Source organism: Hemiscyllium ocellatum, chromosome 39 (assembly GCF_020745735.1).
Source record: "Hemiscyllium ocellatum isolate sHemOce1 chromosome 39, sHemOce1.pat.X.cur, whole genome shotgun sequence".
Lineage (NCBI taxonomy): Eukaryota > Metazoa > Chordata > Chondrichthyes > Orectolobiformes > Hemiscylliidae > Hemiscyllium > Hemiscyllium ocellatum.
Genome location: NC_083439.1, coordinates 13400091 through 13425121, shown reverse-complemented (window position 1 = coordinate 13425121; position 25031 = coordinate 13400091). Strand labels below are relative to the sequence as shown.

General features: G+C 41.1%; 2 protein-coding genes across 4 annotated transcripts in view; one reads left to right on the top strand and one right to left on the bottom strand.

The window, feature by feature from the left end:
• Positions 1 to 7435: 7435 nt before the first annotated feature.
• On the bottom strand, positions 7436 to 23245 carry mrpl46 (mitochondrial ribosomal protein L46). Its single transcript, XM_060853067.1, has 4 exons — positions 22995 to 23245; positions 16208 to 16406; positions 14355 to 14528; positions 7436 to 7755 (listed from the first exon to the last, which is right to left on the bottom strand). Exons 1-4 carry the CDS (start codon positions 23226 to 23228, stop codon positions 7493 to 7495), a joined length of 870 nt encoding a protein of 289 aa, XP_060709050.1. The 5' UTR covers positions 23229 to 23245; the 3' UTR covers positions 7436 to 7492.
• A 333-nt stretch (positions 23246 to 23578) lies between these two features.
• Positions 23579 to 25031, top strand: part of mrps11 (mitochondrial ribosomal protein S11) — a 30769-nt gene continuing 29316 nt past the window's right edge. The window contains exon 1 of one of the 3 annotated variants that reach the window (XM_060853065.1): positions 23579 to 23824. In XM_060853065.1, the coding sequence (XP_060709048.1) occupies positions 23757 to 23824 (68 nt within the window). In that variant the 5' untranslated portion in view covers positions 23579 to 23756. The remainder of the gene's footprint in view (positions 23825 to 25031) is intronic. The other 2 variants (XM_060853066.1, XM_060853064.1) reach the window with 2 other exon arrangements.

The following is a 25031-nucleotide window of genomic DNA, read 5'->3' as shown; positions in this document are numbered from 1 at the left end:
CTTCGGCCCTCAATGTTGTGTCGACCTTTTATCCTACTCTAAGATCAAACTAACCTCCATACCGTTCATTTTACTCTCCTCATATGCCTATCAAAGAGTCGGTTAAAAGTCCCAATTTGCTCCTTTATTCCCAGCAATGTGTTAGCAGAGGTGCAGGAATATTTTATTTGCCACCTTCCACATGGAAATGTTTGAAATACAACGCTGTGGTCTGTAAATTTATATGGTCAGGGAAAAACCCATTAAAATTGCAAACAGCCATCTCTGTGCAACAAATAAATCAGAATTCTGTAAATCAGATGTCTTCCTTATACTGAAGTCTACATTGTTAAAGACTGGTGCCAAAAATGTCAATCATAAGCATTTATGATGCAGAATTGTAATATTTACATTCATACTGAATTTTGCACTTTTGGGTTGATATATTCAAAAGTACTTTGCACAATTAGTTGCTTTCAAAATGCCATACTAAACCAGCAATTAAATGATTGTGGTAACTTAGATTGCTCTTGTACTTGGACCCCATACACTGATTAATCTCTGGACTGCTGCCCTCTATTCAGCTTGAGGTTACTACAGTAAATTTGCCTTTTTTATCATTTGTATGCTTGCAGTTTCTTCAGACTGTTCCATATTAACCAACTGATTTTATTGACAAAAAGCAGATTCTACACCTAAGAAGCCTTCCCACATTTAATAATCTGGCTCATGAAACAAATAGCAACGACTACAACAAGAAAGTTAGAGCTTCAGGTTGACCCTGCCTGGTATGCTTCCTGAATCTGTGTCCTTTCAGGACTTATCCAAGATCCAGTACTCCATGCAGAGGGATGCAATAAAGCTTAGAGCAGCTGCCATCAAGGTACAGTAGGGAAAGACCACATGTCTAAGGTCTTTTGGCCAATGTTCATTGGGGGTCAATTCAGTTATCGGACTCTCCCAGTGTCTCAAATACATGTAAATAGTATTTTGCCTAAGTAAGAAATGCCTTTGGATTTATTGGAACTATCAGGAAAGACAAACTCCAATGTTTGTTTGTTCTCCATGTGCAAAGACTGTACAGAACCAAACTGATTTAGTGACTATGAATGTATTTAAAGATTTTTTATGAATACAGTATAATTTTGAAATTAAAAACTCCAAGATTTTCTTTGCTGTCCAAAGCCATGCCCTCCATCATGCCAGTCACGCCAGCTGCAAGTCTCTGCTTTAAGAATCACTGACTGCAACAGCCAATACATGAGTACCCTACCTTATATGGCAACCATGGGTATGGACTTCACTGTGCCACCACTAACATTAGGAACTGGCAATTGTTTAACAATGTTACCCTTATACTACCTGGTACCAAAGTCATTAAACCATACCCATGAACAACGTTATAAAGGTTCACTGCTTACATATGATCAATTTAAACATTATACCCAAACAGTTTCTGTTACAAGTTACTCTTTTTGCATTTAGAATGGAATGATTGTGGACAAACTGTGATGTGCGAAATGCACTATCTACTAGTCAAGAAATTGCAACATCACACACAGGAAGGAAGATGCAATTACAGCGTGACAAGTTTACATGTATGTTTCCACTATGTGGACAAACATTGAAATTGAAATTAACTATTAGTAATGGCAGAAGTTATGAGTTAAAAAATGAAGAGTGAATAGCCACATGTTTTTGGTCCAATTATTGCCAAGTCTCGAACATAGTTCACTGATGACTACCCTTGGTCTTGACTCCTTCTATACAAACGGCAGACGGGAATAGTTCGTTTTTCATAGTTGCAGTTTTCCTGTGTATTGCTCATGTTGAGTCAGGTTTTTTTGTTATAAGAGGTTTTACTATAAACTAAGGCCAGTGCTTTGTATTGTGTAAATAAGACAATCTTGTGCGGCATTGTAATTTTTACTCATGTTAAGATACTGATGTTTGAAATTTGACTAGTTTTCTGTAAACTTTGATTATTATACATCTACTTTCACAGATTGTGGATTAATTCCACAGCCAGAATGCTGGTGCCCCAATTAATTACTCACTGAGAGCACACAAAAAAAATCAGCAGATAAATACCTCCTGCGTTACTTAATGTCTTTTCTTGCCTTTTTTACACATCGTCAGAATCAAAGCAGCTGAAATGCCACCATATTAATTACTTATTTAACCAGAATAAAAAGAAAAAGCGGGAGCCATTTTGTACGTGTAAGGCACCAAGCTGTTAAATCAGAGTAGAAGAAAATCGTTAGATGCATTAAGTCTCCTCAAGACTCAAAATATTTTCCTTACACTCTTCACACAAAGCAGGAGGCCAGGCACAGAATGGCATTCTGCTATGTATTTACCTTTTCTTAGAAGCCCTAAGCACATGCATACATCTGGGAAAATGCAAGTCAAAGAAATGGTACTCAATGGCTCCAAGTGTTTTTCATGATAGATTTGTACATTTGGCAACCAGGCAAAATGGTGCTGGGCTATGCTTAAGGAAATCTGAAGACATGAACAAGAAAGAATTGCAACATCATGGAGGATCACTGAAAGGTAAATATTGCAAAGGAGTGTGACTCACTGAAAGTATGTAATGTAGATGGCAGTACTTTAGATAAAGCTGAAGGTGTCACTGTTAGAATGTGTAGACAAAATAATAACACAAAAAAAAATTATGGTACTGAAAGGCCCTTCGGTCCAATCAGTTCATGCCAACCATAATCCCAAAGTAAACTTGTCCTACCTGCCTGTACTTGGCCCATATCCCTCCATATACTTATTCAAATGTCTTCTAAACGTTGTAACTGTACCCACATGCACTACTTCCTCTGAAAGTTCATTCTACACATGAACCACACTGTGTAAAAAATATTTCTTCTCCCCACCTTAGGGAAAAGAAACCTGCCATTCATCTTATCTTTACCCCCCCCCCCCCCCCCAGTTATTTTATAAACCTTTATAATGTCACCTCTCAACCTCAATTTAAAAAGATTAGCAATAGTGGATAGATGTTCTGAATTCTGAGAGGCTTCAACACAGTCTTAAAATAAAGTTATTGAGCTGTACAGCATGGAAACAGACTCTTTGTCCATACCGACCAGATATCCTAAACTATTCTAGTGCTATTTGCCAGCATTTGGCCCATATTCCTCTAAAACCTTCCTATTCATGTATCCATCCAGAAGCCTTTGAAATGGTGTAATTGTAATTTCTGCAGGATCTACAGCATGAGAAAGGCATCTTGGAATGAAGTATTGGGAGGGGATTTAGAGGTTCTGAGGGTTTAGACTTTAGCAGGTGGACAATGGTCCAGTAAAGGAGTCTTTCTAGCCTCTTCTGATGCATGTCATTTTTCAACTGTCTATTCCAGGCTGTCAGTCTTCTCCCATAACCTGCCAGATCTGAGCCGCAACTGCATTCTAGTACAGTGTATCCCAGTTATGGGAGCTCCTTCTCATCATCCATTTTGTCTGTTTACATCTCAATTAACATCCTGTTACAATTAAGCATGAGATAAAGGCAAGCTATTGTTTCAAAGTGCTTAGTCTACTAAGAGAGTACTTACGATAGTAAATATTTTCATGTAAAACAAATTGTCACTTCTAACTCAAACATTGCTAAGATTCTGTTCAATTTTATTGCATTTATCACTACAATTGATAACTTATTTAAGGGAACAGATTTTAAAATTAGATTTGGAGTCAAAATGAAGAGAAGCAGTAAGGCCGGGACGCTAAATGTCTTCAAGGCAGAGATTGATAGATCCTTGATGTCTCGAGGAATTAAGGCCTACGGGGAGAATATGGTTAAGTGGAGTTGAAATGCCCAACAGCCATGATTGAATGGTGGAGTGGACTCGATGGGCTGAATGGCCTTACTTCCACTCCTATGTCTTATGGTCTAAGGCATAGTTAACAGCTAATCAGGAGGAACTGATAATTAACTACCTCTTCCAATTAGTTTAAATCATCTGGGGAATAAAAAATGAAATGTTCTTACTATACACCGAGGAAAAGGAATCCACACTCATCAATGCGTCTTAGTTTTGCTTTCACAGTATCAAGAAGTGCGGCCTGAACCCAAAGTTAAACATTGTGCAATTTAAAGCAGAGAAAGAGCAATCAACCCTTTCAAAGTGCGCCTGATCTGAGATAAAGATTTGATCCCGATTTTTTAAATAAAGCACAAAGCACTAACATCACTTCACAGAATGAAAAAAAGGGCAACCTTGTTCTAACCTAAGGACACACAAATTGATGCAAGCTGAAAAAAATCAACCAAGTGATAACTCTCAGCCACTTCAGAGAACAGAAAGAGAATCCATTTGAAGAGAAGGGTTTTGAGATAGACCAAAAATAGCAAGGCAACGACTGATTAAGGAGAGTCAACATGGCTTTGTGCGTGGAAAATCGTGTCTTACAAACTTGATTGAGTCTTTTGAAGAAGTGACTTCAGCAAAGCGTTCAACAAGGTTCCACGTGATAGACTAGTTAGCAAAGTTAGATCCAGGGATACTGGCCAATTGTATACAAAATTGGCTTGAAGGTAGCAAAGAGAGGGTGGAGGAGGGGTGGTTTTCAGGCTGGAGGCCTATGACTAGCAGTGTGCCACAAGTATCAGTGCTGGGTCCAATGCTTTTCATCATTTATACAAATGATTTGGATGTGAATTATAAGTAATGGTTAGTGGCAGATAGAATTTAATATAGATAACGGAGGTGCTGCATTTTGGGAAGGCAAATAAGGGCAGGACTTATACAGTTGATGGTACAGTGTTGCCAAAAACTAGGAGTGCAAGTGCATAGTTCCTTAAAAGTGGAGTCACAGGTAGACAGGGTGGTGAAGATGGCATCTGGCACACTTGCCATTATTGGTCAGTGCATTGAGTATAGGAGTTGGGATATCATGTTGTGGCTGTAAAGGACATTGGTTAGGCCATATTTAAAATTCTGTGCTTAAGAAAATTGGATTCATAAAAGATTTATATGGATGTTCTCAGGATAGGAGGGTTTGAGCTATTGGGAGAAACTGAATAGGCAAGGGCATTTTTTCTCTGGCTAAAGGGTGACCTGATAGAGGTTTATAAAATCTTGAGCTGCATGGATAGCGTAAATGGCCAAGGTCTTTTTCTCAGGGTATGGGAATCTAAAACTAGAAAGCAAAGGTTTAAGGTTGAGGGGGGAAAAATTTAAAAGGGATCTGCAGGGCAACTTCTTCACCCAGAGGGTGGTGCATGTACGGAAAGAACTGCCAGAGGAAGTGACGCCGGCTGTTACAATTACAACAGTTAAAAGACATTTGGATGGGTATATGAACAGGAATAAGAAGGTTGTGGGGAATGTGCTGGTAAATGGGACTGGATCAGTTTAGGATATCTGGTCGGCTTGGACAAGTCTTTCCATGCTGTATAACTCTAACTCTACAACTCTAACTTCAGTGAAGGGACTAAGAAAGAGAAGATCTCTTTCAGTGTTGCAAAATGTTGTTTTGACATTTTATTTTGTTTGGAACATTATCGAGGAAACTGTAAAAAGAACTTAGAAAATTTTGTGGATAATTGAATGGTTTCCCTTCTGTTTTCTTTCAATTAGTTTCTCCTAACTACTCCTACAGAACTGCTTTTCATTCATTAGCATTTAATAACTTTTAAATGGTAGTTTTTAAAAGCTGTTCTCCACACTTTTGATACATTCCCTAACTTCTCATTTCTGATCGGATAATGCTCTTAAATATTGAGCCAACTAACAAAGTGGTATAAAAAGGTAGGAGACATGGACCACAACAGAACTCCAGAGTGTGCCAGTACTGAGAGTGAGATGTTCAACTAACATTTGAACAGAAGGTATCAGAGCCTGGCAGCACTGACTGTAAAAGACTGGTAACGATAGGTGTGGTGACAAACATCCAGTCAATAGTGCTACTTAGATGACTGAAGAACTCAATGAAAGCAAAAAGTGCAATGGCGAGAGAAACATTCAAAGATCCTGAAGCATCAGGAGAGGAATATCAGTGCACCAAGACTGATGTTTTAATATCTATAATACTTCTATTAAAGTATTCTTACTAGTCAGAATGCACACGGGCTGTTAATTGATTCTGGAGGTTGGATGGCACATTGACTATACTCAGAATAGGCAGAAACAGGTGTCAGTTCAGGAACACTGCTTTCTTTGATTTGATTGTTACCATTCATTGTGGACAAGGTACTGTCTAATGGATCTTTTGTGGTACTCAAATATGAATCAAGCCATTCCACTTAATTCAAATATCTTGTATAACTACCAAATAACTGACAGAACCACTTTTAAAACTTCTTCCTTTCACTATATCTTGTCTATAATCAGCAAAAGTTCTTGGCTCTCTGGATGCATTTAATCATGTACTAACCAGATATTCATATTTGAAAGATCAAGTTTATATGGAATGTTCTAGGTGTTGCTTCCTAATTTTCAGATAGCGAAGCTAAGAAAAGATTCTATTTACAGTTAATTATTTACACTAAATACAATTTGCTTACTAGTTTAACAATAAGTAAATTCATTGATTGGTTGGTAGTTAGAATTTCTGTCTGATGGAGTACATACTTGTGAAGTGGAGGTTCTTGTGGCATTTATTCCAAAAAGCGAAAACATTTCAATTCAACCGCAATCCAGAGATCTTGGTAAATTGATGCACAGATCGGGCAGGGAAATTTATACTTTGGTTCACAAAGGTCTCAAGGCTTATTGGCATCGGCACTGATAATGAATCCACAAAGAATGCTTTTTACAAAAACGAAGGAGATTAGCAATAGAACATAGAATCTGGAGCTGCAGAACTGAGTAAATCCAATCTGCAACCTCTGACAAAGGAATTTTTTAAGTGGAAACTTTGTGATTAATGGGTTAACCAGTAATATTACATTTAAAATAAATTTATATGCCTTAAAATCAATCTCAGCTTGAATCAAGTTTCAAGACTCAGGGTTTTGTTCATGGGGGGACTAATTGGTTGCTGGGAACGGACGAGGATATTTTGAGTACAGCTTCTCCCTGAGAGGTTTAATGATGAGAGCTTTGTTCGGAGGGAACAATGGACTTGCAATTTCTCCAGCCACACTCACTGGCCCCACTCACTTCCATTTATCTTCTGCCCTTCCCAAATGGGGGTACAATTTGAAAGGCAGCAGAAAACCCTCCTCCAACAGCTAAACACCAAGTTTAATCATGTCCTCAATCTGATTCCCAAAGACATACTTTCCAGCAGAGGTCACAACATAACTGATAAGTAGTTGGATGCAAGCGGATTCCTCCCTTCCAAACTAATAGCACTAAGGCCAATTCATCAGCAATCGACTAAGTGCAAACCAGAACTTGAAAGTGACGTATTCCCAGTCAAATATTTGATCTTAATTAAAATAAGTCAGCTGACTCAGGAACTATGCAAAACATAATTTGAGAAACATAAGAGAAATGTTAAATCCATCACATAATTTAATTTTTACAATGATTCCATTATAACAAAATAAACTTTTATTCATACATTGTTGAGGTGTCAAAGGTGAAGCGATTAACTTGCTGCAAGTATTTTGGTTTGAGATAGTCTTTCAGTTCACTCTTAGTTACCCATACATAGTCACCCTTCCTTCTGGTCTTGAGATCTCCATTCATCAGCAAAGCTTTAAAGAAAAACACTTTGGCCCCCACAATGCTGGAATTTCGCAAGTCCTTAGGATACTTGTATTTATAGAAGCCAGCCGGAGCATTGCCCAGAAAAACAGCGTGTAATTCATTTCCTATAAAATTCAAAAGATGGGGAACAAAATAAATTAGAAAATGATATTTTTTAAAATGGTGACTACAAGTATTGTCATTGAAAGCAAACATGAAAATGTTGCGAATAGATAGCACTGTGGATGCACCTATACTCTAAGGATTGTAAGTTTAAGGCAGCAGCTCACCACCACCTTCTCAGGGACAATTAGGGATGGACAATAAATGCTGCTCAGGCCAACAATGACCATATCCCTTGACTGTATAAAACAAAGGCATGATTAAGGATTAGCAAAAAGGAGGAGAGGCTACATGACAATTAAAGAATACATAAAAACAGCAAGTTGTTGTAACATGGAATGTTCAAGAGGATGGTAGAAGCAGATGAAATCATTACATTGTACAGAAAAATAGATAAATGTCAGAGGGCAAAATGAAGTACAAGACATTGATGAAAGAAGCAGTTGAGTGGAACGAATTAGATGGCTCCACCAAAAAGCTGGCATGGGCATTGTTATGAAGATATGGGTGAACTATACCTTTTGAGAGAGTTAAAAGCTAGCAGTGACAACAGCAAGCGTTCTCAATAAGACACAATGTAACATGTGCTCCAGCTACTGGAGTAGCTAGTTGTCTGGAAACGACAAAAAAAAATCAAATTAGGCCAATCAGTTTAAATTATACCCCGAGAAACACCAAATTCCAATCAAGTTTGAATTGACTATATTGACAATTTTAAAAGCCAATGACACTATCCGAAGCTTTGGGGTATAAGACCAGGGAAAATTGAACAGTTGGGAGGAGAACAGTCAAGCCCCAGCATTTAAACAGACTGCATGAAAAATAGCTCTCTTAAAAGGTACCTTTTGGATTAGTAACCTGTGAAGCAGAAATCCCGAAAAAAAGACACAAAGATCCAAATAGAAGGACCAAAAGCTGCCTTTGAGATACAAAGTGTTGTTCTGTAAATCTATATTGGGAGTTTTATTGGACTAGTATTATAGAAGGGAAGGTAAAAGATGGGTTAGAGTAAGGACTTGTACATAGTTGTTAGTTAATTATTCTCTGTTATACTTTAAGAAATAAAGTTGTTAATATTTAGTTTAAATAGTTCTTGGTGAGTCGAATTTTTACAGATTACTGCACGGGATAAATCTTTTCTGTGTTGCTGGTTTTAAATTAAGCTGGAGGGTTTACCCAGTGTCGTAACAGTTTGGGGGCTCAGGTCCGTGATTTGAACTGGCTTAGACAGATTTGAATAGATTTGGAGTACGAAAAATCCCAGATTTAAATACTTGCAGATTAGTGTCCTAGATCTTTAAATATAACGTAGGTGAGACAATTTGCTTAATTTCAAGGATTTGTGGCTGATTAAACTGAAAGAGAGAGAAATGGGTCTTAAAATTGCTAAAGGGGTTCTGGGATTTGAAGATGATTCTCAAAATTGCCAAGAAAGTTTAGACGAAAAGAAAAAGGCCATACTTTTAGAATTAGCAAATAAGTTAGATTTGGGTTTAACCAAGGAGAAAAGTAAAGCTGAAATTATAAACACTTCATTGTATCTGAGAAACAGATAAACGCAGTAGAGGTAGAAAAACATAAATTGCGATTGAGGAAAATGGAGTTAGACGATAACGGGGGAGAGAGAGAGAGAGAGCGAGAGAAAGAAAGAAAGAAAGAAAGAGAGAGAGAGAGAGAGAGAGAGAGAGAAAAAGGAGGGAGGGAGAGGAGGGAGAGAGAGAGGTTTTTAGCTGATGAAAGAGTGAGAGAAGAAGGGGAGAAACAAAAAGAGAGAATTTGAACTTGAGAAGTTGTGACTTAATCAGCAAAGTCAAGTTAACAGCATGGATGTTAAAAGAGAGGGGAGTGATATATACAAATATGTCAAAACTCTGCCGCACTTTGATGAGAAAGATGTTGAAGCTATCTTTATTTCAATTGAAAAACTGCTAAGCAGATGGAGTGATCCAAGGATTTATGGGTAATGCTAGTTCAGACTAAACTGGTAGACAAAGCTGGTGAGGTATTTGCTACATTGTCCAATGAATTGTCAAGAGGTTATGAAGAGACTATTTTAAGTACTTATGAATAGGTACCAGAAGCATATAGACAGCAGTTCAGAAACACAAAGGAGGAACCAGGTCATACCTATGTTGAGTACAAAAGAATTAAACATAGTCATTTTGATCGATGAATGTGTGCTTTGAAAATAGATAGAACTTTTGAGGCTCTAAGAGAGATTATTCTGCAGGAGGAGTTTAAAAACCCACTTCCAAAGATGGTAAGAATTCACGTGGAGGAACAGAAAGTTCAGGAAGTTAGAAGGGCAGCAGAATTAGCAGATGAGTACACATTGGTGCATAAGGCAAGCTTTCAGCCAGAATTTTGTCCTGTGAGGGATAGAAGTTGGGAGAAGGGGAGCTCCTACACTATTAAACCAAGAGTAGAGAGCACTGGTAAGAATTTACCACATGTTTAAGAAGCCCAAGAGGGTGGAAAGGAGGTGAAAGGCCTCAGATGTTTTGATTCTAATGGAGTAGGACACACAAAATTACAGTGCCAGTGGTTTCAGAAGGCCACTGGGAAAAGGTGTTTTCACTGCCAGAAGGTGGGATATGTAAAGACACAGTGCTGGTCATTAACGAAAGGCGCTGTGGGAAAAGATGTGGTAAAAGAAGCTAAGTCAGTGGCATTAGTGAAGGTAGTAAAGGAGGAGCCAGGGAGCTGCAGGATGGTGCACAGCCTGAGCAGGGGCTGAGTTTGGAGTTAGTACTTGATCTCTACAAAAGAATTTGCCTTTGTGGGTAAAGTTTACTCAAAGAACTGGGGAGAAGAACAAGTTATAATTTTGAGAGATACAGGATCTACGAGGAGAAAGTGAGGTCTGCAGATGAAGGGCTTATGCCCGAAACGTCGAATTTCCTGTTCCTTGGATGCTGCCTGACCTGCTGCGCTTTTCCAGCAACACATTTTCAGATACAGGATCTACCCAGTCACTGATAGTGAAGGATGAGCAAATATGCACTTTTCTGATTTTTTTCAAGATTAGATTCCCTACAGTATGGAAACAGGCCCTTCGGCCCAACAAGTCCACACCGACTCTCCGAAGAGCAACCCACCCAGACTCATTCCCCTGCACTATAATATACACCTGACTAATGCACCTAATACTATGGGCAATTTAGCATGGCCAATTCACCTGCCTGCACACCTATGGATGGTGGGAGAAAACTGGAGCACCGAAATCCACACAGACACGGGGAGTATGTGCAAACTCCTCACAGACAGTTACCTGAGACAGGAATCGAACCCAGGCCCCTGGCACTGTAAGGCAGCAGTGCTAACCACTGAGCCACCCTATCTGAGAATGTGGTAATTTGTGGTATAGATGGAAAGAAATTCATCGTTCCCCAATGTAAAATCAGGTTGGAGTGTCAACTTAAGACTGGGGAAGTTACAGTAGGAGTAATTGACAGAGTTTCAGTTCCAGGAATTCAGTTTGTTCTCAGGAATGATCTGGCAGGATCCAAGGTGGGAGTGACACCCCTTGTTGTGAGAAGCCCAAGGAACACCAAGAAACTGAGGAGTTAAACAGAAATAACCTGGTATTTTCCCAGACTGTGTGGTAACCAGATCCCACTATCATAAGTCCACAGCACGAAGCAAAAAGTAAACAGAAAGATGAAGGAGTTGAGGTTCAGTTAGCAGATACCCTGTTTGATGTAATGGTGCAGGAAAAACCTGAACATGCAGAGGGTCAGACAGAAGTGTTTAGTCCTGAAAGGCTAAGAGACTTGCAACAGCAAGACAAGACAATAAAAGATACATATGTGGATGCATACTCTGAAAAGGAGGCAGAGAATATTCTGGAGGGTTATTATCTGAAAAACAGAATCCCAAAATGGAAATGGAGACCACGGCAGGTTAGTGCAGAGAAGAAATGGGCTGAAGTGCACCAGATTGTGTTGTTGATAGCATACATACAGGTGGTGTTACGGGTAGCTCGTGAACTACCTGTAGGAGGTCACCTAGGGGTAAGAAAGACTCAGGCTAATGTACAAAAACATATTTATTGGCCTGATATGCACAGGGATGTAGTTAACTTTTGCCGTACGTGTCACACATGCCAAATGGTAGGTAAGTCACAGGCAGTAATAAAACCAGCAACTTTGGTGCCAATTACCGCACATGAAGAAACTTTCACGTGGGTTATAATTGATTATGTCGGTCCCCTCCCAAGAACTAAAAGTGGGAACAAGTATGTGTTAACCATAAAGGATGTGCCTACCAGATGTCTGAAGTCAACTCCATTACAGGGTATCAAGGCAAAAAGGGTAGTAGATGAGTTAGTAGCTTTCTTCACATGATAGTGGGCTACCCAGAGAGATTCAGTCAGACCAAGGGTCAAATTTTACTGCTAGGCTGTTTAAGGTGGTTGTGGATAGCTTAAGTATACAGCATTTTAAATCCAATGAGTATCATCCTGAATCCCAGGGAGCTTTAAAAAGGTAGCATCAGACCTTGAAGGCCATGTTGAGAACATACTGCCAGGATTACCCAAATGATTGTGATAAAGGTATCCCATTTGTATTGTTTGCCATTAGAGATGCCCCAAATGCATCTATTCAGTTTACTCCCTTTAATTTACTATTCGGTCATGAGGTGAGAGGCCCTTTGAAATTAATTAAAGAAAAACTGACAGGACCAAAAGTCGGAGATCTCACATTTAGATTATGTATTGGAAGTGAGGGAGAGATTAAACTGAGTAGGTGAGTTAGCTAAACAGCATCTAAGGAGGGCACAGTTTAGAATGAAGCAGGTGGCAGATAAAAGCTCTGAGACTCAGACATTCTCCCAAGGGAATAACATGTTAGTACTGTTACCAGTGATAGGAGATCCCTTCAGAGCCAGGTTTAGTGATCCTTATCAAATTGATAAAAAGTTGAGTCAGGTGAACTATTTAGTAAAGATGCTGGATCAAAAAAAAAGGGGTATTGATTATGTCATGTGAACATGTTGAAACCGTATTATACCAGAGAGAAAGAGCTGGAGAAACAAGTATTAGTCACTGCCCCGCAGAGTGAGGAATCAAATCCAGATAATGTGGATTTTGATGTGGCTCAAAATAGATTTAAAAATGAAGAAGTCCTTGAGGAGTGGGGTAGGTCAGGAGCATAGAACAAAGTTGAAAAATTTGTCAATAAGTACAAGGGCATATGTAAGAATCATATGGGAGGACTAATGCTATTATACATGAACCAGATGTAGGGTATACTTCCCCAATAAAAGATCACCCCCATCAGCTTAATCCTCTCAAAGCCATACAGGTCCAGAAGGAGATGGAGGCCAAGCTCGATGAGGATGTCATTGAACTAATCCAGAGTAAGTGGAGTTTGCCGATCATAGTTCCCAAACCAGACGGGACTCAACGATTCTGCGTGGATTATCGGAAGGTCAATGACGTTACAAAACTGGACTCATATCCAATTCGTAGATCGGAGGACTATATCGAGAAAGTCAGACAAGCCAGTTACATCACCAAGTTGAACTTAGTGCGTGGTTACTGGCAGGTAACTTTATCAGAGACAGTGAAAGAAATTTCTGCATTTGTAACTGCAAATGAGCTATATCAGTTTAAAGTGAAGCCCTTTAGAATGACGAACGCACCTGCCACCTTCCAAAGACTCATGAACAGAATTGTAGCCGGGTTAACAAACTGTGCAGTCTATGTGGACAATATAGTGATCTTTACTAAGTCCTGGAAAGATCACATGGAACAGTTGGCAGAGCTCTTTGAACAACTACAAGCAGCAAAACTGGTGATAAATAAAATTGAATTTGCAAAAGCAGAGGTGACGTTAGAATATAGAACATTACAGTGCAGTACAGGCCCTTCAGTCCTCAATGTAACATGCTCCAGCTACTGGGGTAGCTAGTTGCCCGGAAATGACAAAAAAAAATTTGAATTAGGCCAGTTTAAATTACACCCTGGAAAATACCAAATTCCAATCGATTTTGAATTGACTATATTGACAATCTAAAAAGTCAATGACACAATCCAATGCTTTGGAGTATAAGACTGGTGAAAATTGAACAGTTGGGAGGAGGAGAACTGCAAAGATCCAGCATGTAAACAGACTGCATGAATAATAGCTCTCTTAAAAGGTACCTTTTGGATTAGTAACCTGTGAAGCAGAAATCCCTGAGAAGAAAAGACACAGGAAGATTCAAATAGAAGAACTGAAAGCTGTCTGGTTTTGAGATAAGAAGTGTTGTTTTGTAAATCTTAATTGGGAGCTTTATCAGACTAGTATTACAGAAGGGAAGGTAAAAGATAGCTTAGAGTAAGGACTTGTACATTGTTGTTAATTAATTATTTCTGTTATACTTTAAGAAATAAAGTTGTTAATTTTTACTTTAAACAGTTTGCGGCCACTTGAAGTTTTACAGATTACCGCATGGGATAAATCGTTTCTATGTTGCTGGTTTTAAATTAAGCTGGAAGGTTTACCCTGTATCATAACAGGCACAATGGGCTGGATAAACTCCTTCAGTGCTATACTATCAAATGTTTCTAATTCTACAGACTATTATATGTAAAAAAGCTATCAAACACTGCTACCAGATACTGTAGACAGGGCACGTTCTGCAGTCTGCCTCATGGTTTCCCCCGGCTTCCATTCACTCTGTGGCAGCAACCAAATCTCTTCATCTCCCACTTTTTCTTTTACCAGTAATATCAGTTTCTTATCCAGTTGCCTGTTCAATGTAGATCTGTCATTCTTCTTGTCAGCTTCTAAGATAAAGGTAAAGAAGCGCATCTTGAATAATTGGCCAGCCAATACTGTTGCCGGACATAATTCAGCAGTGTCTCCTCTGCAGTAATCCCCATTACCAAAAGATAGATTTATGTTAAGTTTGTCACAAATGGATAATGAATAGTCCAATTTTCATCATGCAGACTGATATATCTTTATCGTTATTGCACAAAATAGACAGCAAACATTTAAAGGAGATAAAATTATGAAGGAAAAGTGTTACTGTTTACAGATGTAACAGGCATATGAGATTTGCAATTATTATTAGAAAGGTCACTTTCGAATTGTGCATAATATTGGACTCCTTCAAATGTCCCTACCACCATGTGTTCTCTATAATGAATGACAGCACTTGCCTTGCTCCAATGGAGTAATTCACAATGTTTGAAGGAGAGAATAAAATTAAAAGTATATTGAGATTGTCAGAGGCAGTTTTAAAAGTCTAACTGATGATTACAGTTTGTTTACTGAGATTACAAATCCATAATAATGAACTGTATATTTCTAGTGAATATGTTCAGCAACAAACATCAGAATGATAGCAGAGACGGGTTGCAAACACGAAACCTTTTAGAAGATACTTTTTTGACATGTCTAAGTATCAGAAATAGAGCTGTGAGATAAATACAAGTTCTCAAAGCTTGATGTTCCTCAAATTCAAGAGTGCATTCCAGCAGGAAATTAATGAAGAAAGTCAACAACATTGCAATCTAAAGTTTGCAATGCTCAACAACATGTAACTATATTACAAACATCAGAAGTCACATTCTATTGAACACCAGTCTCTTTAAATTGCATTCTCCAATGCAACCAGGCTGTCTGACAACACTTTTTTTAAATTATAGAAATACCGAGGCAAAGGTTCAAGGTCTAACTACAGTTAGGAGCACCCTGTACCACACCAACGTTGTCCAGCAAAATTAGATGGATTAAGCTTGTAATTATAAGAGAATGAAAGTCTCACGGCTAAATTAGGACAAATGAGTTAGACAGTACAAAATGGCCTCAGTGTCAAAAAATGTGGTGCTGGAAAAGACAGCATCTGAGGAGCAGGAGTCGACATTTAGAGCATAACACTTCATCCAGTAATGTCAAAATGGCCTGTTAAAATGGTAATTCTTTGTGAAGAGAACTATTTACAAATACATATGAATACACAGACCATTTCAGTTAAATGAAGATATTTACCTGCTAACAGTAACAACAACACTCAAGTCCACTAACATTTAAAAACAAAATACTGTAAATACCAAAAACATACCCCAACTTGCTGGATGTCTTCAATCATTTCTCACAATTCTGCCCAACTACTAAGGTTGACAGAAATAGGCACCAAGGTAAATGAAAAAAGTGGTTAAATGACATCAATCTTGAGTTGGAAAAGTCAAAACTGCATGGAGGAAAGCAAGATTGAGGGAAGTAAGAAGCTTTATTGTTTTAAGACTCTGGAAAAATGAGCTGCAATGAGGAAATTGTGATCACATAATAATCACTGAATTGAAATTGTGAAGAATTTGATTCAAATGGAATTCATTTCCAATAAAAAAAACTTTGGATGTAAAATACTGCATTTCTAGCAAAAAAAAAGGAGCAAAAAAAACTGAGCACTCTACAACATACATGGTTCACTAAAGTTGTAACATTAAAGGACCCAAACCTTGTATTCTCTCAGCAGCTCTAAACTGTCGGAACTTCTGTTCCCACATATCTTCCAGATCTTGAGCAGTCACAAGATCTTGGCCAACATCCTCTTCTTCTTCCGAATCATAATCATCTGCCTGTCTCCAACGAAGTTTTTCTTCATCTTCAAAGACTCGGAGCTCATGATCAGAGTATACACTTTTCTCCAATTCTACCTGCAAAACGTAGGAGACCATTTAGATTTCAGGAACCCTATAGGGTTTGAACTATCCATTAGGCTCTGAGAGGAATAGCCTCCAGGCCAAATGTTTCACAAGCAGAACAAAACTGTGAAACCAATAGAATGATTCAGAATGCACTATTACACATGAATGCAAAAACAATTAACATAATATCACTGGCTTTATCGCGATGATCTCTAATTTAACGGTTAAGATTTATACGGTTTCAGCAGTTCGGATTCCACATTCACACTGATTAAATTACATAAGTATATGCAGGCAGTCATATGAAAAAACTCACCTTTTTCTCCATTTTGATGAGACCGACTCAATGGAAGCAACTTTGCTTCAACTCTGCATCTACACACCCAATGTCAGAAAGATATTTGGCTGAGAAAGCTATCACAGCCAAGTTTGACAGTGCCCACTAGTAATCATTGCATGACATATAGTAATGTTGGACGACTTCTCCATTATCACCCACCAACCCCCAATCTGACCCAGGTCACTAAGGCGAACCAATAAGACCATAATCCAATGGAGCAGAAATTAGGTCATTCGGCCCATCAAGTCTGCTCGGCCATTCAATCATGGCTCGTAAATTTCTCAACCCCATTTTCCCTGCTTTCTCCCCATAACCTTTGATACCCTTGACAATCAAGAACCTAATCTATCTACCTTGGTCTTAAAAATATTCAATGACCTGGTCTCCACAGCCTTCTACGGCAATGAATTCCATAGATCCACCACTCTCTGGCTGAAGAAGTTTCTTCTTATCTCCATTCTAAACAGTCTTTCCTTTACTTGAAGGCTGTGTCCTCAGCTCCTACTCTCGGCTATCAATGGAAACATCTTCCCAATGTCCACTCTGGCCAGGCTATTCAGTATTCTGTAAGCTTCAATTAGATCCCCCCTCATCTTCTAAATTCCATCAAGTATAGACCTAGAGTCCGCAAATGTTCCCATGTTAGGCCTTTCATTCCCAGGATCATTGTTGTGAACCTCCTCTGGACCCGCTCTAGGGCCAGTACATCCTTCGTAAAATATGGTGTCCAAAATTGCTCGAAATATGGTCTGACCAGAGCTTTATAAAACCTTAGAAGTGTATCCCTGCTTTTATATTCCAGTCCTCTTGAAATTAAATGCCAACCTATCTGCAAAGATCAAACAACGGTACAGACAAGCCTGAAACCTGACAGTCAAAGTACATTGCATCACAAAATCACACTGCTGAACACAAATATTGCTCAGAATTAGAAGAAAAATGTATACTGCTTCTTTAGATCAGGGAATATCAGTGGATGGGGTGTATTTGGATTTTCAGAAATCTGCACTTAGGTCTCCCACACTACAGTTGCTCTAATTTTTCCTCCAGCTGCTCAAGCCTCCAAAATCTGTGCATGGCAGTCATTGCCAGACGCAGAATGCAATGGGTCTACATGCTGGAGAGGTGTGCACAGAATATAGGTTTGCTCACTCACCTGGAAGGCTCGTTTTCAAACATTTCGTCACCATACTAAGTAACATCATCAGTGAGCCTCCAGATGTGCACAGACTAACCACGCAGCTTAGAGGGAACAATGGGCATGCAGGTTCAGATACAAAATCAATGCACATGAATGCACATGCCAATATATTGACATGGATTGGGAATTCGTAAATAGACAGGAAACATGGAGTCTCTTTTCTCCCCCCACCAAGTGAAAAGCAGTGACTTGTGTGATAACACAATAACCACACCTGTGGCCTCAGCTATTCTTTATATACAATCAATAATTTGAATGAGGGAATAAAATGATATATTTCCAAGTTTGCTGACAACAAAGAATTAGCTGGGATTGAGAACAGTGAGATATAACAACCATTCAAGGCAGTTTTGATTAATTGATTGATTGTCGTTAGATGTACGACAGTGAAAAGTGCTGTTTTGTGTGTTATACAGGCAGATTAGCTCAAATCCTCCAACCTGGCAACATCCTTGTAAATCTTTTCTCAGCCTTTTCAAGTTTCACAATATCTTTCCGATAGGAAGGAGACCAGAAATGCATGCAATATTCCAACAGTGGCCTAACCAATGTCCTGTACAGCCTCCCAACTCCTGTACTCAATACCAATAAAGGAAAGCATACCAAACGCTTTCTTCACTATCCTATCTACCTGCGACTGCACCTTCAACGAGCTATGAACCTGCACTCCAAGATCTCTCTGTTCAGCAACACTCCCTAGGACCTTACCATTAAGGTGTATAAGTCTTGCTAAGATTTGCTTTCCCAAAATGCAGCACCTCGCATTTATCGGAATTAAACTCCAAACAGGCTGGGGCTATTTTCCCTGGAGCGTCGGAGGCTGAGGGATGACCTTATAGAGGTTTACAAAATTATGAGGGGAATGAATAGCATAAATAGACAAAGTCTTTTCCCTGGGGTTGGGGAGTCCAGAACTAGAGGGCATAGGCTTAGGGTGAGAGGGGAAAGATATAAAAGAGACCTAAGAGGCAACTTTTTCATGCAGAGGGTGGTTCATGTATGGAATGAGCGGCCAGAGGATGTGGTGGAGGCTGGTACAATTGCAACATTTAAGAGGCATTTGGATGGGTATGTGAATAGGAAGGTTTTGGAAGGATATGGGCCATGTGCTGGCAGGTGTGACTAGATTGGGTTGGGATATCTGGTCAGCATGGACAGGTTGGACCGAAGGGTCTGTTTCCATACTGTACATCTCTGACTCTACATAAAGTGCATCAGGGTAGAAGAGTGCAGAATACAGTGTTACAGCCACAAAGAAGGTGCAGAGAGAGAGAGATCAACATTAACATTTAACCAGAGTGTTCAAAAGTCTAATAATAGAAAGAAGCTGTTCTTGAATCTATTCATACAAGTAATCAAACTTTTATTTCTTTTGCTCAACGGAAGAGGGTGAAAGAGACTATATCCAGGGTGGAAGGGGTCTTTGATTATGTTGGTTGCTTTTCCAAGGAACATGATGTAAAAATGGGAGTCTACGGATGGAAGGCCGATCTGCGTGATGCACTGGGCTGTGTTCACGACTCTAATTTCTTGTGGTTTTGGGAACAGCAATTGCCATACTATGGTGTGATGCATCCAGGTGGATGCTTTCTATGGTACATCTATGGAAGTTGGTAAGCATCCTTCTGGATATGCTGAATTTCCTTAGCCTCCTGAGGAAGCAGAGATATCTTATACTTTCTTGGTTGTTACATCAACGTGGGTGGACCAGGACAGACTGCTGGTGATCAGACCCGGGTTCAATTCCCGACTCAGGCGGCTGCCTGTGTGGAGTTTGCACGTTCTCCCCGTGTCTGCGTGGGTTTCCTCCGGATGCTCCGGTTTCCTCCCACAGTCACAAAGATGTGTGGGTCAGGTGAATTGGCCATGCTAAATTGCCCGTAGTGTTAGGTAAGGGGTAAATGTAGGGGTATGGGTGGGTTGCGCTTCGGCGGGTCGGTGTGGACTTGTTGGGCCAAAGGGCCTGTTTCCACACTGTAAGTAATCTAATCTAATCACTCCGAGGAACTTAACGCTTTTAACCATCTCCACCTCAGCACCATTTATGTGGACAGGGGCATAGCCTCCAACCACTACCTGAGGTCAGTGACCAGCTGCTTCATTTTGCCTACGTTGATGGAGAGATTGAGTGCTTTCTTTACGCCATGCCACTAAGCAATCTCTTTCCTGTACTCTGGATCTCAAACAAAGATGAGACAAACTACAACAGTGGGGTCGCCAGCAAACTTGCAAATGGAGTTGGGGTAGAATCTGGTCGTACAATGAGAGTGCATATGGCTTAAAGAAGTTGAGTGAGCAGGCAGATGCACTGCAACATGGGATGCTTGAACTTATCCACTGTGGTAGAAAAAAAGAGAAAGACAGAATATTTAAATGGTGATACACCAGGAATTGCTGACATACATTGAGACCTGGGTACTTTTTTTATACCAGTTACTAAAAGTAAGCAAGTGCAGCAAACACTTAAGAAAGCAAATAGTACCTAAAATTTTATTTATGTAGTTGGTCCAGTTCAATTTCTGGTCAATGGTAATGTCCAGGATATTGATAGCACGGGTTTTCAGCAATGATAATTCCATTAATGTCAAAGGGAAGTAGTTAGAATCCATCTTGTTGCAGACGAACATTACCTAATACTTTATGGCATGATTGTTATTTACCACCCAATGTCTGGGTATTGTCCAAATGTTGCCACATTCAGGCATAGACTGCTTCACTATCTGAGGAATTATTAATTGTCCTGAATATTACGTTACCAACAAACATCCTCACTTCTGATAGACAAGAGACAATAGGTGCAGGAGTAGGCCCTTCTGCCCTTCGAGCCTGCACCACCATTCAATATGATCATGGCTGATCATCCTTAATCAGTATCCTGTTCCTGCCTTATCTCCATAACCCTTGATTCCACTATCCTTGAGAGCTCTATCCAACTCTTTCTTAAATGAATCCAGAGACTGGGCCTCCACTGCCCTCTGGGGCAGAGCATTCCACACAGCCACCACTCTCTGGGTGAAGAAGTTTCTCCTCATCTCTGTCCCAAATGGTCTACCCCGTATTTTTAAGCTATGCCCTCTGGTTCAGCACTCACCCATCAGCGGAAACATGTTGCCTGCCTCCAGAGTGTCCAATCCTTCAATGATCTTATATGCCTCAATCAGATCCCCTCTCAATCTTTTAAACTCAAGGGTATACGAGCCCAGTCACTCCAGTCTATTAGCATAAGGTAGTCCCACCAATTGAGGAATTGACCTCATGAACCTACGCTGCACTCCCTCAATAACCAGAATGTCTTCCCTCAAATTTGGAGACCAGAACTGCTCACAGTACTCTAGGTGTGGTCTCACCAGGGCCCTGTACAGCTGCAGAAGAACCTCTTTGCTTCTATACTCAATCCCTCTTGTTATGAAGGCCAGCATGCTATTAGCCTTCTTCACTACCTGCTGTACCTGCATGCTTACCTTCATTGACTGGTGCACAAGAATACCCAGATTTCTTTGTACTGCCCCTTTACCTAAATTGATTCCATTTAGGTAGTAATCTGCCTTCCTGTTCTTGCCAAAGTGGATAACCATACATTTATCCACATTAAACTGCATCTGACCACTCACCTAACCTGTCCAGGTCACCCTGTAATCTCCTAACATCCTCTCACATTTCACCCAGCTTTGTACCATCAGCGAATTTGCTAGTATTAGTAATAACATTATCTTCTATATCATTAACATATATTGTAAAAAGCTGTGGTCCCAGCACTGATCTCTGCAGTACCCCACTGGTCACTGCCTGCCATTCCAAAATGGAGCCGTTTATCACTACTCTTTGTTTCCTATCAGCCAACCAACTGATGAAACAGTTGAAGATGAGTGTACCTAGGGTACTATCTTTAGGAATTCCTACCGGGGTGTCCTGGGGCTAAGATGATTGACTTTCAACAACCACAACTATCTTCCTTTGAGCTACATATGACTCCAATTAGTGAAGAATCCCCCACCCTCCTCAATTCCAAATAACAAAGTTTTGCTTGGGCTCTCTGATGCCAAGTTCAGGTCAAACGTGGCCTGCATATCAAAGTCACTCTCAGCTCCCTTCTGGAGTTCAGCTCTATTGTCCATGTTTGAACCAAAGCTGTAATGAGGTCAGGATCTGGTGGCCTCTGGATCATTAAGCAGGCTATTGCTAAATGATTGCTGCTTCATAGTATTATTGATGAACCCTTCTATCACTTTACTGATGATCAAGAACAGACTGATGAGGCATTAATTGGATGTGGTGCTTTGCGTCAACAGGAATTCTTTGCAATAGTGTCATGTGATATTTAATGTCTCATCACAGGTATAGCACCTTTGACCATATAGCACTCCCTTAGCACTGCTGAACTGAACTCAAAACCTCCCAACTCAGAGTTGTGTGCTATCTATGAGTCACTCTGAGTAAAAGCTGACTTTGAATGATTAAAAGGGTACAAGAAATCCACAATTAAATAACAGACACTACAGACTCTATTAACCATGATTCTAGATTAGTGTGGTGGTGGAAAAGCACAGCAGTTCAGGCACCATCCAAGGAGCAGGAAAATCGACGTTTTAGGCAAAAGTCCTTCATCAGGAATAGAGGCAGAGTGCCTGCAGGGTGGGGAGATAAATGAAACCCTACAGTGAATCCTCTTGCAAGGATGCCTGCTTGAATAAGTTTTCCTCTCTCTACAAGAATCTCCCACTGCAATCCCAGGTCACTTCCTCTGCCCTGAAGCTATGCTACTTTCTCCCCACCCTCACCCTCCTCTCATTTATCTCTCCACCCTGCAGGCTCTCTGCCTGTATTCCTGATGAAGGGCTTTTGCCCGAAATATCGATTTTCCTGCTGCTCGGATGCTGCCTGACCCGCTGTGCTCTCCCAGCACCACTCTAATACAGAATCTGATTACCACTCATTGTGTGTACCTCTATTAACCATGATCTGACTGTACAGTAAAGCAGGTTCGACTTGCTCACTGCTCTGTTCCCTCTGACAATCAGCAGGCGCGCTCCCGCCCAGTGGCAATGCGCGCACTCGCCTGTCCCAGCAGCTGCGCGAACGCGCTCTCCGTCGGGTTCATTTCCCGCGACAGGACGGCCGCCCGCTGCAGGCACACCGCGCCGTAACACTGCCAGCCCGGCCCTCGATTCGGGCTGTGGTCAGGGTCTTTACCGGCCGTCACCCCGAAGGAATGCAGCGCCGAGTGTGGCACCAGCCGCCGGAGCCTGACTCCGGCCCGGACCACAGGCACACAGCGCTGCAGCGCCGCCATCCCGCTCCCAACCGCCGCCTGCGTCACACGTAATGGGGGGAAACCAACCGCAATGGCGGCGGGGGGGGGGGAAGAACAAAGCACAACCACCACCTCCAGGGGAATCAATCCTCTCTAAAATCATCATGCACTTTCAGCGAACTAAACATAATAAATCTAAACCTATTATAAATACAACATAATTATAATAGAAAACTGCAACATTCTCATTTAAACTTGTAATTGCGCCCCTTAAAGAAATGAATGGAACAGTCGACGGGAGGATGATACCAAGTGATGTTTGGGGGGGGGGTTCATATACATTCGTATAAAACACAGAAATAATTGTGTCTTTATAAAGTTGGATGGTCGTGAAGCATGAAATCGATTACATATGTGGATATGTTAATTTATGCCGTGGTTTCATAGGAAGAATGAGAATCTAGTTATTAATATCTCCATCCCTCCCTTTGTTTTGGTGGTGTCTGGAGGCCCGAGCCTGGGCCTGGCAGCGAGAGTGGGCCCGAGGCTCGTGTTCGTTCTGCGTCGATGATGCTCGGGCCACGGGTTGTGCTGCGGCGGCTGGGTCAAGGGTTACTGCAAGCTCGAGGCGGCTGGTGAGTCGGTGTGCCTGCCCTACTAGGCCTCGTTTCCATGGTGACTGTCCGCCCCCCATTGACAGGAGGCCATTCAGCCCCTTGGCCTCCCCGTGTCTCTCCCACTCGCAGACAGCAGCAGCGTTCAAAGTTTGTGAGAAGATTTGTAGCTCGGGTGCTCGTTGTTGTGGTTCTGTTCGCCGAGCTGGGAATTTGTGTTGCAGACGTTTCGTCCCCTGTCTAGGTGACATCCTCAGTGCTTGGGAGCCTCCTGTGAAGCATTTCTGTGATCTTTCCTCCGGCATTTACAGTGGTTTGAATCTGCCGCTTCCGGTTGTCAGTTCCAGCTGTCCACTGCAGCGGTCGGTATATTGGGTCCAGGTTGATGTGCTTATTGATTGAATCTGTGGATGAGTGCCATGCCTCTAGGAATTCCCTGGCTGTTCTCTGTTTGGCTTGTCCTATAATAGTAGTGTTGTCCCAGTCGAATTCATGTTGCTTGTCATCTGCGTGTGTGGCTATTGAGGGTAGCTGGTTGTGTCGTTTCGTGACTAGTTGGCATTCATGGATGCGGATCATTAGCTTTCTTCCTGATGTCCTGTGTAGTGTTTTGTGCAGTCCTTGCATGGGATTTTGTGCACTACGTTGGTTTTGTTCATGCTGAGTATCGGGTCCTTTGTTAGATTAGATTAGATTAGATTACTTACAGTGTGGAAACAGGCCCTTCGGCCCAACAAGTCCACACTGACCCGCCGAGGCGCACCCACCCAGACCCATTCCCCTACATTTACCCCATCACCTAACTGACTGTGTGGAGTTTGCACATTCTCCCCGTGTCTGCGTGGGTTTCCTCCGGGTGCTCCGGTTTCCTCCCACAGTCCAAAGATGTGCGGGTCAGGTGAATTGGCCAAGCTAAATTGCCCGTAGTGTTAGGTAAGGGGTAAATGTAGGGGTATGGGTGGGTTGCGCTTCGGCGGGTCGGTGTGGACTTGTTGGGCCGAAGGGCCTGTTTCCACACTGTAAGTCTAATCTATAATTATGGACAATTTAGCATGGCTGACGGTTCACCTGACCTGCACATCTTTGGACTGTACGGAGGAAACCGACGCAGACACGGGGAGAATGTGCAAACTCCACACAGTCAGTCGCCTGAGGCGGGAATTGAACCCGGATCTCTGGCGCTGTGAGGCAACAGTGCTAACCACTGTGCCACCGTGCCGTGTTCTGG

Bases quoted from the DNA above. Each gene is read 5' to 3' on its own strand.
- mrpl46 (XM_060853067.1), bottom strand. From the start codon at position 23,228: ATGGCGGCGCTGCAGCGCTGTGTGCCTGTGGTCCGGGCCGGAGTCAGG. The intron at 16,407-22,994 runs GCGAGTGCGCGC...TACGTTTTGCAG, and splicing joins TCGCGCAGCTGCTGGGACAG to GTAGAATTGGAGAAAAGTGT. The intron at 14,529-16,207 runs GTTTGGGTCCTT...CCTTTATCTTAG, and splicing joins AGCTGCTGAGAGAATACAAG to AAGCTGACAAGAAGAATGAC.